The 16,263-nt window shown below is 30.6% G+C and overlaps 1 protein-coding gene across 1 annotated transcript; it reads left to right on the top strand.

Annotated features, from left to right (window-relative positions):
* The first annotated feature begins 12,682 nt into the window (after nt 1-12,682).
* LOC137812003 (NAC transcription factor 25) lies at nt 12,683-14,606 on the top strand. The gene is made up of 3 exons (XM_068613875.1): nt 12,683-13,036; nt 13,475-13,788; nt 13,872-14,606. Exons 1-3 carry the CDS (start codon nt 12,853-12,855, stop codon nt 14,424-14,426), a joined length of 1,053 nt encoding a protein of 350 aa, XP_068469976.1. The 5' UTR covers nt 12,683-12,852; the 3' UTR covers nt 14,427-14,606.
* Nucleotides 14,607-16,263: the final 1,657 nt, after the last annotated feature.

Genomic DNA, 16,263 nt, shown 5'->3' with positions numbered 1-16,263 from the left:
TCAGTCAAGAATATAGTTAATATAGTTTTCGAATTTGGATTTACTTCAATAAAATCTAGAAAAACATCTTATGAAATGAGAGTTACTCTATAAATGTGTATATTTGTGCTATCAATAATTATTGGTTTAACTCTACTACAAGAAAAGTCATAAATAGTGATTGAAAAATCAGTCACTAAATGTCTTAGTTAAATTGCTAACCAATGTCTTAGTCACTTATGCATAGTGTTTGATTTAGGGATAGAAAATTATGCCTGATATATGTGATCGAAATCTGTAACTGAAATTTGTGATTGAATTTATAACTGAATTTGTGAGTAAAATCTGTGACTGAATCTGTGACCGATTCTAAAATCTTAATTTCATCACGAAATTAGTCACTAATTATTTATTTTTTTAATTTTTAATTTTTTTAAAATAAATATAAACCTAGTAAATGTTTTGTACAATACAATTTCATCATAATAACAGCATAAATATATTTTTAAATACTAACATCCAAAAAAGTTATTATTATTATTATTATTATATATATGTATAAACTAAGATTAAGCAAGCATATAAAAAAAGTTGATAGTGATTACTTAAAAAAAGTTTACAACCTCTTAAAAACACTACAAGGGTACAAATAACATTTTGGTTATATGAGAGGACTATTTCGTAGAAGGTTTGATCATCACATGGCAATAAATAATCTGAAAAAAAAAAGGGTGTGATTTTGGACACAAATGTCCTATGTGTCAGCAGCAACAAATTGAGTGTACACAACACATTTTTTTGAAGTGCAGATTAACCAATTATATCTGGAATCATTGCTTGAATTGGATGAAAATTTTAATTATGTCACATACCTCTGTTTTCAATCACTTCCACCAATTTAATTTTCCAGATTTGAACACAAAACATAATCTTTTATGGAAAACTATGTAGGTAGTTATCATGAGAGAGATATGGGACCACATAAATAAAGTGGTTTTTAAGAATGCAGTCTGTGATGGGAGGAAATTTTTGGCTTACCACAATTGAAATGTTGGACATGGTTTATAAACCTGAAATAAAAAAAATAAAAAAAACTGTTTTCTTATCATTTCTCCGAAAGTTTGATTACAAATGTGTTAATTGTCCCTTTCCCATGTTATATTGTTTAACTTCTCTTGTTGCGTTTTGTGCTCGTTTGAAAATTTGACCTGAAGGTCTAATATTCAGTGGCTGTTGCTAAATTCTTAGGTGATATATTAGAATTATCACTCCTTTGATTAGGAAGTGCAACTATTTTATCCTTAATTAAGAGGTTGAGTTACTTTAGACTTTGTTGGATCAGTGTACAGTTGTTGTGGGTTTTTTTAAGAAAAATTGGAATATCCAAATAATCTCGTTTAATATGGAGGAAGCTTAAAATATGAGACTTACTAATGTCTGACTTGAATGTAATTCTGCCTTGATTTGTGGTGTGTTTACGATTAGGTTTAATGTTCCGTGCAGGTTTCATAATCGATGAAATACTTGTCTTAATTTATGTGGGTCAATCAGGTTTAGGGTTACTCATTTTTTTGTAATGAAATGTGTGTGCTGATAAGCTAACTAATTTAGGATTTATTCATAGAGAATCATTTCATTGGTATAATAGACTTCTATCTAGTCTGTTCTTAGAATTCTTTATAAATATGTATAGTTTACCTATAATTTTTGTTAACATATGAGTTTTGGTCTGCCTCCCCCATATTTTTGTATTTTCTTTCTTTTTTCTTTTTTTAATAATATTTTTTTTTATGTGAAGACAGATGATTGTTGTTACTTAAGGTGTCAGCCTAACTGATATTAGTTGCATAGTGATACCTAACCTGAAAACTTTTTATAAAAAAAAATAATTCCATTTAATATATTCTTTATTCTTAATACTTCTTATATACACTTTAATGTACTTTAATGTGGTTGAATAAAAATGAGGTAAACCAACAAAATTTTGGGATGCACCCATTTTGACTTTTTTGACATCATAATTACAATTAACTTTAAGGTAATTAATTAATAGGTGGTGTTAAGTTGTTGGGACGGATTTATATTATGTATTAATTTCTTATTTCCTACAAGGAGAAATGAGGAACACAAATTAATAATTATTTTATTTTCCATTCCCTTTCTTGGTAAAATTGTTAATGGGTTGTTAGGTTTTGCTGAAACGTATTATGAAATGAGAGTGATATATATAAATATATATAACAGTAACAAACTTTGAGTTTTGTGTGGCTTGTTTTCATGAATGCAAGCACATGGATTATTTGTGGTGTTGAGTGAAGCTTTCACAATCATAACAACTGGATGAGATTCCAATAGCATCATCTTGGGCCTGTAAGAGAGTGTTGAATGACATGTTTGCCAGAAATAAAGCTTCTTTATATTTGTTTTATCAACTTATGTGGGAGAAGGGTGTACCCATAAATAAAACCTCATTTTATTTCCATATTTTGATAAGCTCATTTCCACTTTATTCTAACAAATTTTCGAATCACAAAAAAGGATATTAGGTTTTATGTCACCGCGTCTCCTAAAATATAGTTTAATCATATGTGACTTGTATCAAACAAGAACGTTAGCTTTATCACAATTATTCCCATCTAATGTTCTTCAAAATGATTTTCCATTCCTCCATACTCATATAACTTAGTTATGTAGAAAAGATTACTAATTTATTAAGTTTCTTTGTTTTTTTTTCCTCATGCTTGTTATTAAGGAGTGAATTTTAAGTTTAACTCAATCTTATAAAACATGCTTAAAATGTGAATTTTTTTTCTCAAACTCATGTGTGAGACTATATACTTATGATTAAAGATGACATTATAAGTGCAACAAATTCTTGTTATAATAGACTCTAACTACTCTGAGATCATATTAAGGAGTGAATTTTAAGTCTAACTCAACCTTATAAAACAAATCTATAAGGTGAGGTTTGCACTCACTTATATACTATGAAATATTTTTATCTCTAATTGATGTGAAATCTCTAACACATGTATGTGCATTACTATATCTCTCCTTCTCATGCACCAAAATTTCTTTACCTTGTAAAAAAAATTTAAAATTTATTTCAATTAAATTTCTTACATTTTTTATATACATTATTTATCTTATTAAGAAGTCAATGTGAGATCTCCAACACATCTCCCATGTGGAGACTTGTTAACTCGTACATGAGACTATATAATGGGTGATCTGATCAGTCCAACAAACTCTCACTTAGATCGATTTTGTATGACTTTGATATCATATTAGAAAGTGAATTTTAAGTCTAACTCAAACTTATAAAACTGATTTATAAGGTAAGGTTTGTTTTCACTTATATACTATACAAAATTCTTATCTCTTGATGTCTCCAACATATATATTGTCGTTTATTTTATTTTATTTTGCTTATATGAAAAAATTTAAATGTTTGAAAAATTTATATTTCTTTAATTTAAGTTTTCAACAATTTTTAAATACTTTATTTTATGCTTCAAGGTTTCTTTATCGTGTGTTTGTACCAGACAAATTAAAATGCTTGGACTTTTGAATTATTTTGATTTAAATTCCCCGCATTTTCAATTTATTTTTTTAACAAATTAATTCAAATTTTTTAATTTAGATTCTCAACTTATAATAAGGTAATGTAATTTTGTATCTAACACGTATAATATATTCTAACTTCACTTAAAATTGATAAGATCTCAACACCAGCCAAATTTATAATATTTTAGTCCAATAAACTCTAATATTTTAGTCTTGGTGAAGCCAACAAAGCTTTATTGAAATCGTGTTAACATCACTATAGTAAAAAAGGATGAATAAAAATTGTAACACAGAGAATTTTTTAGATAAAATTTGAAGTTTTTCAATTCAAATAAAATAATTTAGAATTTCAGTTTATTTTAAAATTCTTTACTCAACAATATATTTTTTTATAAAGTATTTTAATTTTTTTTTCTAAAAATAACCTTCAAAATATTAGCTTCCCACAAAACTTTGCAAAATAAAAAGGCTGAGACATGAATTTTTTTAATTACTTGAAAAGAAAAGCATTCACTCTAGTGATTCAAAGTCTCTAAAAATAATTGATTCTTGGTTTAAATTTCTCTTTTAAGTTGTTTTGGCCTTCATTTTAGATTTGGTTGTACCAAGCGTACACGCACCTTCTATACCCGAAAAAAGTGACAAGAACATTGAAATTGAAATTTTTGTTAAATGTAAAGTAATTTACACAGTCAAATGTGTTTATTACTCATGGTTTTATTGCTTAGTTTGGTTGGTAAATTCATTAAGATGTCACCAAATGCATACCAATGCAAAGTGCCACAAAAATCATTGTAATTTGAGGATTATTAGTTTTTCTTTGAAATTTCAAAACTAATTATTTTTTTATATAATTACGTCAGAATCACACATGCGTTATATATAATCTCCCCCTTGTTTTAAGAAATTATTGAGTTGTAATTTAGAATCAATTTTATAAGTTTTAGATTTTTCTTTTCCAAAAATAGAAAACTCTATTGAAAACAAGTTCAATTAAATTTTGCATGTTTTCCTCTTTACTTTCATTAATGTTATCGCTTTTAACTTTTATAGTATATAGGAATAGTTTAGACGAGTAAAGAATTATATAAGTGTTTGATAAAATAATAAATATTTATATTATAATTAAAAGCTACTTCAAATCAAATCTTCTAGGGATTAGACGTTCCCAAAATAAGTCAATTAAAAAAAATAGTGAAATGCATGAATATTATAAAATTTTATTAAGACTAATGATTGTAAACGAGAACTAATCTTATTAAATTTCTGAAATTGTTTTTTTTTTACGAGAGTTACATATTAAAAAAATATTCTTTTGTTTGATTTTTTGTCTTTATTTAATTTATTGGGATTTTTTTGTTTTTATTTTTTTTCCATAAATTTGATCTAGTCCCATGTTTTTCTTTTATCTTATTTTTCATGAGATATAAACTATATTTTATATTTAAAGATAATAAATTAAAATATCATATACGTATTTTTGGTAATTGATAATTTAAAATTATTATGATTTAATTTAAAGATATAAATTAAAGATAGTAGGTTAAGAAACAAATGTGGTTAAAAATACCAAATATGCATATATAAAGAAAAGTAGTTTAAGATTTTTGAAAAAAAAAAAACAAACTTTTTAACGCGTACGAAAAGTACCGAAAGAAAATATTGTATCGTGTAATTGAAAAACAATACAAGTTAAGTTAAGATGTAGCTTTTTAAATATTGATTTCAATATATGAATATATATACTCGCTATGTGTAAAAATTATTTTTAAGTACAAACTAAATAAAGCAATAAAGTCATATAAATGAACGTAATTTGATTATAATAAATTTTATATACAATAAATACTTTTAAGACCAATAATAGTTTATCAGTTGAAAATGTAAAGTAGTATATTAATTTGTTTATCTTAATTTATAATATATGAATATATATACTTTCTATATATGTATTATTTTTAAATACGAACTAATAAACCAATAAAGGGACCTAAATGAACTTAATTGAATTACAGTAAATTTTATATGAAATAAATACTTTAAAACACATTCAATCGAAAGTGTAAATTACATTGAAATTAAAGTATTTATTTATACTTATTTAGTAAAGTTTTTTTTTATCAGCAAGAAGCAATAAATAAATAAATAAATAAATAAGAATCACTTCAGAGATAATTCAACTCATATACATACAACTTTAAATAAAAGGAATACTTCAAACTCACTGCAAAGCTACTATAATAAACACCACAAAAACCACCTACTCAAACTAACAATTGTTCTTTATAATAAACAAGCAGGTTCTCGGATCAAGACACCAATCAGAATAAGAAAAACAAGTATAATCACAACTGGAAGTTAACCAAGACCAAACCTTTAGTTGAGCCAAGAAGAAAATCTCTAGATGATCAATCACTACTCTTTTAAAGATGTACTTATTCTTATGTCTCCAGATCTCTCCAATAACTGCAATCCAAATACTTTCCCAAGCAACATTAACACAATTTGAAACATTGCCCAAGTTAAAATGCAGAAAATATGAAACAACATCATTATTATCAACAGACAACACCCCAATCCATACATAACACAAATTCCAAACTAACCAAGCAATTTTATATTAAAAAATAAATGTCTTGTTGTCTCCTTTTCCTCTCTACACAAACAACAAACAACAAACAACAAACAACAAACAACAAGACGAATTATTTACTAAAATGTATTGATAGTCATAATAATGTTACATTTCAGATTCCAACCCCTATATTAGTAATGTTCTATATATTGATGGTATTATAGAAAATTATATGGTCTATTAACTAATATGTAGATTCCTTTTTGGCCTGAAGTTAACTATACCAAACTTATTTTATTATAATGTTTTAAGTAAATCCAATCCAGACTCAAAATCCAAGCAAAATATATTCTAACATATCAAGCATCGTATAAAGTGATTTATAAGTTGAAAAATATATCCTACCGTGTATTACTCAAACCATATATTTCTTGCAAAAGATACGTTATAATTATAAAACAAAAATAATAGGGTAATATATTACTTTCATTCTATTATGTTTTGATAGTTATATTAAGATTTAAAAAAATTTACTCTTTCATATTTTAAAAAAGATTTACTGTTCTGAAATATTTAGGGGATTATCAGAATATTTAGTATTTGTGATTTATGTGTGAGTTTTATGATTTACGAATCTAAGGATGATTATTATCTAATTAGTTATATTTGTTTGATTAGTTATATTGTTTGATGTTCATGATTTTTAAGGATCTACTTTTTTATTTTAGGGTCTCAATTTAAATAGTCAAGACTAATAGAAAACAATTTCAAAATTTTAAGATATGTTAGAAATGGTATTCCCAATTACAACTCTATAAATGTCACATTTTGGCTTTAGAAATTAAGAGAATCTCACTAGAAGTCAATGCTAGTTAAATATGATTTGATTCCCCGATCATATTATTTTGTTAGGCTATATAAGTACTCAATCTATAATCGAATGGATTGTTTAATAAGTATCCCATCATGTCCTTATAAGATTATTCCTACACCTTTTTCCTCATGATTGAATATTTCATGTATCAGTAGTATTAATGATGAATCTTTTGTATTCTCAAAATCGAGTGGTGTGGTATATTCTACCAAAATCTTTGTTCACATTTATGTTTTTTTATCACCTTTTTAAATCATATAATGACAACTCAATCATCCATTTCATCATGTGGCTAATAAGATTAGGTTTTTGTAAGACTTGCTTGAAGGGAATGTCACTTTTAGTTATGATGATGTGACTTTCAAAGTAATTGTGCATTCGTCTAATTGTGTTCACCACTATCAATGCAAAATAAATTGATTTTTGGTATTTGTTGATTATATAATAGCTCAAAAGGTGATTTATTTTTTTAATAAAGGTGATGACAAGCGATTAATGATATATGTGGCGGTTAAAACGCATTCTCTCCAAAATTCTAATGGTAAATTGGACTGAAATAGGAAGGCTCATGTTGTGTTTAAAACATGTCTATGTTTGCGTTCTACTACTCCATTTTGTTGAGGAGTGTAAACGCAAGTGCGTTGACATTCAATACCTTTTTTGAGAAAAAAATCATACATTGAAATAAATTCCAGTCCGTTGTCAACGCGGATGGTTTTAATAGATGCCTGAAATTGATTTTGTGCAAATGTAATAAATGACTCTAAGAGATGTTGGGTTTCAGATTTGTGACTCATAAGAAATAGCCAAGTACATCTAGTATAGTCATCGACTATAGTGAGAAAAAAACGTTTTCCAAAATGAGTTGGGGTTTTATGAGGACCCCAAATGTCACAATGCAATATATTAAATGGAGAAGGAGATTTTATTGTGCTTAAAGGAAAGGGTAGTCTTGTCTGTTTAGCTTTGGGACAAATACTACAATGATTATGAATGGGAATGAGATTTTTACTGATAGGGATAGGTAGTAAGGAAGATACAAGTTGTAGACACGCCGGAGAAGGATGTCCAAGGCGTTTGTGCCATAAATCAGGATCGGTCGATATTTGAGATGTGTGGGCTTGGTTTGGAAGAGGGGACATGTAGTATAAGCCTGCGTGTTGTTTACCCGAGCCAATCATCCTCCCCGTAGCCAAGTCCTATAAAACGCAACCATGTGGAGTAAAAACGACACAACGTGAACTGGTTATCTTACTAATGGACATGAGATTTAAATTAAAAGAAGGAACACAAAGAACATCTTTGAGAGTGATTTTGTCATTGAATTTAATTGTGCCTGTAGATGAGATGGGCGCAGTTGACTGTGGGCAGATTAACATTTGAAATAAATGATGATGAAGTGTGTGTGAAAAATTGTGAATCAGATGCAATGTGATGGGTTGCTCTGCTATCCAAAATCCATGGTTTCGTAAAAGCAGAATTAGAAGAGGAGTTATGAGCAAGCAGACCTGCAGAGCTAACAAACGTGTCACTTTTACCGTTATTGTTGAGCGAGTAAATAGCCCTTGCCAATTGCTGAATTTGCTCGGCACTGAAGCGTTGTACGAGGTTTCTATCGGACTCGTTACTGGTGCCTTCTTTGTCATACATGATTTTTTATTTAGGAGATAAAAATGAAGAGGTTGTCAGGGCACCACGATCGACCTCCTAAAAACTTTTGGTTGCCTCTGTTACGCAACTGTTGTTTCACCTAAGCAAAAATTTGATCCGCGTGCCCGACAATGCATCTTCATTGGTTATCCTCACAATAAAAAAGCATACAAATTATTTGATATAGATGCAGGCACTTTTTTTACAAGTCGGGATGTCATCTTCCATGAAAGTGTTTTCCCATTCTGCCAACAGTCACAGACATAATCCTCACCTCCATTACAAGGTATTTTGCCCACTATTGACATTGACTTACCCACTCATGTTCAACATTCACTCGATCAACCTTCTTCTCCTACTCGTCACAATACACCTGAACCTCCATCAAACCAACTCTCTTCTCCTACTCGTCACAATGCACCTGAACCTCCATCAAACCAACTTTCTTCTCCTACTCGTCATAATACACCTGAACCTCCAGTAGACCAACCTTCTTCTCTCATGCCAAGAAGTTTAGCACCCATTACCAAACCTTCTCCAACCGACCTTCCTGGTCGGCGATCCAGTCGCACATCAACCCAACCTTCCTGGCTTCAAGACTACGTAACGGGATCTCAAGCCAATCATTCGACCACTGCCCAAGACCGACCGAATGGAACCATGTATCCTATGCATCATTTTCTTTCTAATTCACGATTTTCTTCTACACATAGTGCATATCTTGCCAACATCACAGCCACCAAAGAACCTCACACTTATGCTCAAGCTATCCTTGATCCAAATTGGCAAAAAGCAATGGACGAAGAGCTTTCCGCCTTGCAGCTAAATCAAACGTGGACCTTGACACCGTTACCCGCTGGGCAGAAACCCATCGGATGCAAATGGGTCTATAAAATAAAGTATCACTCAGATGGTAGCGTCGACAGATATAAGGTGTGCCTTGTCGCAAAGGGGTACACTCAGATTGAAGGTGTTGACTATTCTGAAACTTTTTCACCAACAGCAAAATTAACAACTTTGAGGTGTCTCCTCACCATTGCAGCAGCCAAAAATTGGTTTACTCACCAGCTAGATGTGCAAAATGCCTTCTTACATGGCACATTGCATGAAATTATTTACATGGACTTGCCACCCGGCATCATCGACAGGGGGAGAACATTGTATGTCGACTCAACAAATCCCTTTATGGTCTCAAACAAGCATCTCGAACATGGTTTTCAACATTTTCTCATGTGATTAAATCTGTAGGATTTCAACAGTCCAAGACAGATTACTCTCTATTCACAAGACAAAATAACTCATCATTTACTGCTCTTTTGATTTATGTGGATGATATTCTTTTGACAGGAAATGATTTGATAGAAATTCAGCGTGTTAAAGATTGTTTATTACAACAATTTCGCATTAAAGATCTTGGAGACCTAAAATATTTTCTAGGGATTGAATTTTCCCGTTCCAAAGCTGGTATTTACATGTCCCAAAGAAAATATGCGCTTGATATTTTGCAGGATACGGGACTCACAGGTGCTCGTCCAGACAAATTTCCAATGGAACAATACCTAAAACTCACACCAAACGATGGAGAGTTATTAAAGGATCCAGTCAAATACAGGCGACTCGTGGGACGACTTATATACCTCACGGTTACTCGGCCTGACATAGCATTTTCGGTTCGGACCCTAAGTCAATATATACAAGATCCACGGAAACCTCATTGGGATGCCGCAATTCGAGTACTAAAGTACATCAAAGGATCACCAGGACAAGGATTGTTATTGTCATCCGAAAACAATCTGACATTGACAGCTTATTGCGACTCAGACTGGGGAGGTTGTCAGACAACTCGGAGATCAGTGGATATTGCATTTTTCTTGGTTCCTCTATTATCTCATGGAAGTCAAAAAAACAGACAAACGTATCAAGATCATCAGCGGAAGCAGAATACCGCGCAATGGCCAATACTTGTTTGGAGATAGTTTGGTTGCGATATCTGTTGCAGGATTTAAAGGTGCCATGTAACTTGCCAGCTCAACTTTTCTGTGACAATCAAGCGACATTACATATAGCAGCAAACCCAGTATTTCATGAACGCACAAAACACATTGAGATAGACTGCCACATTGTGTGAGAAAAATTACAAGCTGGGATAATCAGTCCTTCATATGTACCGACACAGTATCAGCTCGCAGATATTTTTACGAAGGCATTGGGTAAGGAACGATTTTTGACGCTACGACACAAGTTGGGGGTTCTTGATCTTCACCTACCAACTTGAGGGGGAGTATTAAGGAAATAATAATTATAAAATTATATGCAATTATTGTATGCAATATTTGACGATATTGTACCCAATTATATGCAATTAATTTAATAATTATAGAATCTCATGATTAGTATCCTACCTAATTAGATTGTAATTTGGAGAGAGGAACTCCCTATATATTTATTATACATGTAGTGATGTAATATACACATAAGAGAATAAGAAACATTTCTTCTTCTTATCATTTTGTATCATTTTCTTATATGGTATCAGAGCCATTTTCGAGCCTATCCTAGCGAGCATTTGTTGGGTTTATCAGGCCACCCGCCATCGGGCCATTATCGGACCACCCATAACATATATCTCCACGCACGAGTTGGTAGCCTCGGCGTGAGGGGGTGTGTTGGAAATCCCACATCGACTAGAGATAAGGACATTTCATAATATATAAATGGGTGCAAACCTCACCCCCATAAATCGGTTTTATGAGGTTGAGTTAGGCTTAAAACCCTAACAGTATTGAACTTTGGTTCATTATATCATGCGACTTATAAGGTAATGTCAGATTCCAAAATGTAATGTTAGATTGTTTGTCACCAATTGTGGTGGAGAGAGAAAATATTGATTTGACATATCTATGTGTATCCAAGTTGGTTTTTACTTCCTAAAAAAATTTCAACAATTGAAATAAAATTGTGTAGGATGTTTTCTGAACTTCATTTCCTATATGTTGTTTAGAAATTTCTATTACGATAGTCATATGTTGCTTTTGTTGCTTTTTGTAATTTTCTATATGTTGTTTAGAAATTTCTATTACGATATTCATATGTTGTTTTTTGTTGTTTTTTTTAATTTGTGAAACATCATTCTTTGATATAATAAGTTTCATTTTTAAAAAAATATTTTCTCTCCTAATTTTTGAGAGACCTCAACTTAGATTATTTGAATTAATAAAAAAGGATTCCAAAATTCTTGAAGTATATTAAAAATGGTCTCTTCCCATAATAATTATGCAAATATCTAATCATGATAAAACAAAATTTGATCCTAAAAATTAAAGAAATCAACGTCATCAAAAAGTCATATTAACCAAAGATTACTGATATGATGTGATCTCACATCATAATATGTTGTGATCTCTCATCAAATTATTATTTAAGAATAAAAATAATTAAATATACTAATAAAATTACTTACATATATCATGGTTTCAAAAATATGTTGTTTGACTTTTAAAAAAAGTTCGTAATACTTGAAGTTTTTCAAATAATTTAAGTGCTTTTGTATTAAAACTTTTAACCTTCTACTAATAAAAAAATTAAAAAACATAAAATACTATACGAATACTTTTAAAATTTGATATATGAAAACATAAATCACAAAAATGAACATTTAGCCAAATAATAACAATCTCATACATCAAACTTACATCATAAACCACGTCCACTTTTACCAAAAACTATGATAAGATAAATATAAAGTATAAAGTTGTTTGTGCATAATATTCTACATATACATTATTGTTAGGTTAATAAAGTATTAAATATTACCGATATGTAATCTTTGTCTAAGAATTTGATAAATGAGTTAAAAAAGTTGAGCTGTTCCATTACATTTTTGTATCTAAACCTTGTGTTAAGAAGAGTGAGTGTGAGAGATGGTTGTTTTCATAAGAAAAGCATGACATGAAAAGCGTTTCATTCTTAAACTCCTTCTCGTTCCGTGGTCCCCACACCATCTCTTCTCATCATCCCGTTTATCATAACAACTCATCATGCATACCAAAACTTCACACCCCACTCTCCCTTTCTTAACCTTTTTCCCGCTTTCATCCAAACTCCCATTTCATCTCGCCGCTACTTTTTTCCAATTTCATCATCATAAACTAAGAACATCCTCAATCAAATCAAATCAAATCAACTTTTTCTTCTCCAAACTGAATGCATGGACAGCACCGATTCATCATCAGCGTCTCAGCACCCACACCTCCCTCCGGGCTTTCGCTTCCACCCCACCGACGAAGAACTCGTCGTTCACTACCTCAAGAGAAAAGCTTCTTCTACACCCCTTCCCGTCGCCATCATCGCCGACGTTGATCTCTACAAGTTCGACCCCTGGGAGCTCCCAAGTACGCAACTTTCTCACACCCCACTTCATCTTTTCATCCATTTCTTCAAACCCATGTTTTTGATTGTTGTAATCACCACACTTCTTTTTGCTTTCTTTCTATCATATCATCCAACGTTGCTATAACAAATGTAAAAACTGTCTGTCGGCAGATCGTTTTATGCATCGGGTTTAGGTTGTTAAGGGTGTGTTTGAATTATGTTTAAGCAATATTAATTTGGATTAAGATTGATTTTACAATGATATTGTTTATATTTAAGTTTTTACTACAAAAGTAAATTAATATTAAAATATAGTACGGGATTTATTCTATCTACTTATAAGTTAACTGAATTGCTTTAGCTTGTAATCAAATTTGCCTCATATCTCTTCTTGATTATAAAGAGTTTGTTTTGAGTTGCAATGTTTTTTTTTTTTTCATTTGTTTCTGGTTTTGTAGGTAAAGCAACTTTTGGTGAACAAGAGTGGTACTTTTTCAGTCCAAGGGATCGGAAGTACCCAAATGGGGTGAGACCCAACAGAGCTGCTACTTCTGGGTATTGGAAGGCCACGGGAACTGACAAGCCAATACTAACATCTGATGGGCACCAGAAAGTTGGAGTTAAGAAAGCACTTGTTTTCTACGGTGGAAAGCCTCCAAAAGGGGTTAAAACCAATTGGATCATGCATGAGTATAGGCTTGTTCATGATTCCTTTAACTCGACCTCAAAACCCCCTCCTCTTGTTCCTCCAAACAAGAAAAATTCCCTCAGGGTATATATAGAACAATGTTTTTGTTTTCTAAATGCTTTTTTTTTTCGAATGAATTTGATTTTTTATGTTTTTTGGTGTTGTAGCTGGATAATTGGGTTTTGTGTCGAATATACAAGAAAAGCAACAGCAGCATCCTAACAAGGCCACCCTTGATGGAGCAAGGAGAGGAGCTTTCAATGGAGAACATGCTTCCAACGATGTCAACTTTGTCAATGGCTAATAATAATACTCAAAATTCAAAACCTCAATCTTCGAGAGGTACGAGCTATGGACCACTGGGACTTGAAAATGATGACAACTTCTTCGATGGAATCTTAGCCGTTGATCATCAGAGCATGCAAAGTGGTTCTGATTCTCACCTTTTCTCTCCAAACTCAAAGGGTGGCAACTTTCCTATGAAACGTGCACTCACATCACAGCAACTTTGGAACGAGACAGGGTCTCCGGGGTCATCTTCTTCATGTAAGCGATTCCATGGTGATCTTAACAGTGGAACTGAGGACAACGATTCCTTTGTTTCCTTGCTTAGCCAGTTTCCTCAGAACGCAACTTTTCAACCAAACGCGATTCATGGGTCCGTTGGGGATGGTGCGCAGAGACAGCAACAGTTTCAGCTTCCTGGTATAAATTGGAACTGATCCATAATTAATAGTGTGGTTTAGCTTAGATTACACACACCTGATGAAAATGTAACACCATTATATTTAGAACTTTATGTTTGTCTTAGTATCTTCACCTTCTTTTCACCTGTAATCATAACATGCAGAAAATAGGAAGAGATAAGACTTTAGGCATATGTTATACATATGTTGATCAAACTTCAAGTTTACAAATTATACTGATACAACCTCCTAATCAAAATCTTACATATGGAAACAAAATTTAGGAGAAAGGACTAACAGCAGAGATAAAAGGTAATACGATTTCATCATATTGCCTTATTTTTAATCACTACTTAACTTTATTATGCGTTTATACATTTAGTGGAATATTTACCCTCACTAATTGTAGAACAGATTTATATGTCTTATTATAGTTTTTAATTCTTGTTGAAGTGAAAGTAGTTTGTCACAATTATTTGATGTAGAAGAGAAATACATAATGAGGTGCCAAGTGAGTCCCACCACTCTTTGTTTTTCAAAAAAGAATCTCGTAAGCTCGTAACCAACTACCTTCCTTACTAATAATGTTTTCGGCGTTTAGGTAAGATAGACATGCATGAAAATAAAAGGTTTATAATTGACAATTTTTGTATTTTTAGAAGTAAGAAGGTTTTTTTTTTTAATTATAAAAGGTTAAAAAAGTAAGCATGACAAAGTGAATTGACTTCTAAGCCCATCATAATTTAATGAGTTGACTTAGTATTTTTAACCGTAACTTGCACTAATGGTTGTCTTGTCTAACCTGCTAAATTGACGGGACTACGATTGAATGCATTAACGGATCGATTCTGGTTTTTTTAATATTAAAAATTGAAATAAAAAATAACTTAAAAGATTTTTTTTTATTATATTATTTGAATAATGTAAATATGAAGTAATATTTTAATTGAAATCATTATCACTTACAATAATAAAATAATTTAATATGTATAAATGTAACAATTGTAATATCTCAAATATTTTATAAATAATTGTTATAAAATTAGAAATTTGGAGTAAATTTTTCCTTTTTTAATAAAATTTTCTTAGAGAAAACATTAATCATAATATAACATCATAGATATAAATGTAGGTCAATATTTTATATTTTTATAATTATTCATAATATATTACAAAAACATATAATTTTTTTATAATAAAAAGAGTTTTATATCAAAATAAATAACTATTTATATATTTTATATATCCTAAAGATATTAAAACTAAGTTTTAATTGAGCATGTTTTGCTTCTACTCATACCATATATTCATATGAAAAAAAAACACGAAAATGAATGAGGTCTTTTTAAATCTTAAATGTTAATCATAATAGACTTAGATCCATTATAAACCATGGGACCTAGAATTTGATTTACAACCATAACGTTCAATCTCATTTTATCATACATAAGGATCCATATTCTACTCCTGATGATCCACTATAAACATCAAAAGTTACTTGGGAAGTGATTATTAGATGATTAAGTATTTCTCACTAAAAACATTGATACAATCATAATTATTTATAATTATCTTGGTAATGTTGAACAGGTATCAGACAGTCTCACGCTTGACTATGAATATCCTAACACTATTTTGAATTATCTAGATATTCACATACTTGATAAATACTTCCTTAGATCCACTATGGTCAGTGTTTTTCATCCCACAATGTACCAAACTGTGACTTTTCAAACACAAACACTCATATATTAACATGGTCTAAATTCATTGTAACAAAGTCTATGACTTTTTCTCAACTAAAATACTCTTTAACATTTTCAAATATCATATAACATGATAATTATTAAGATACATCACATTTGTCTTAACT

The sequence above is a fragment of the Phaseolus vulgaris genome, chromosome 2 (assembly GCF_051622355.1).
Source record: "Phaseolus vulgaris cultivar YP4 chromosome 2, ASM5162235v1, whole genome shotgun sequence".
Lineage (NCBI taxonomy): Eukaryota > Viridiplantae > Streptophyta > Magnoliopsida > Fabales > Fabaceae > Phaseolus > Phaseolus vulgaris.
The sequence above is the reverse complement of the archived record's forward strand: the minus strand, read 5'-3'. Positions and strand labels throughout refer to the sequence as shown.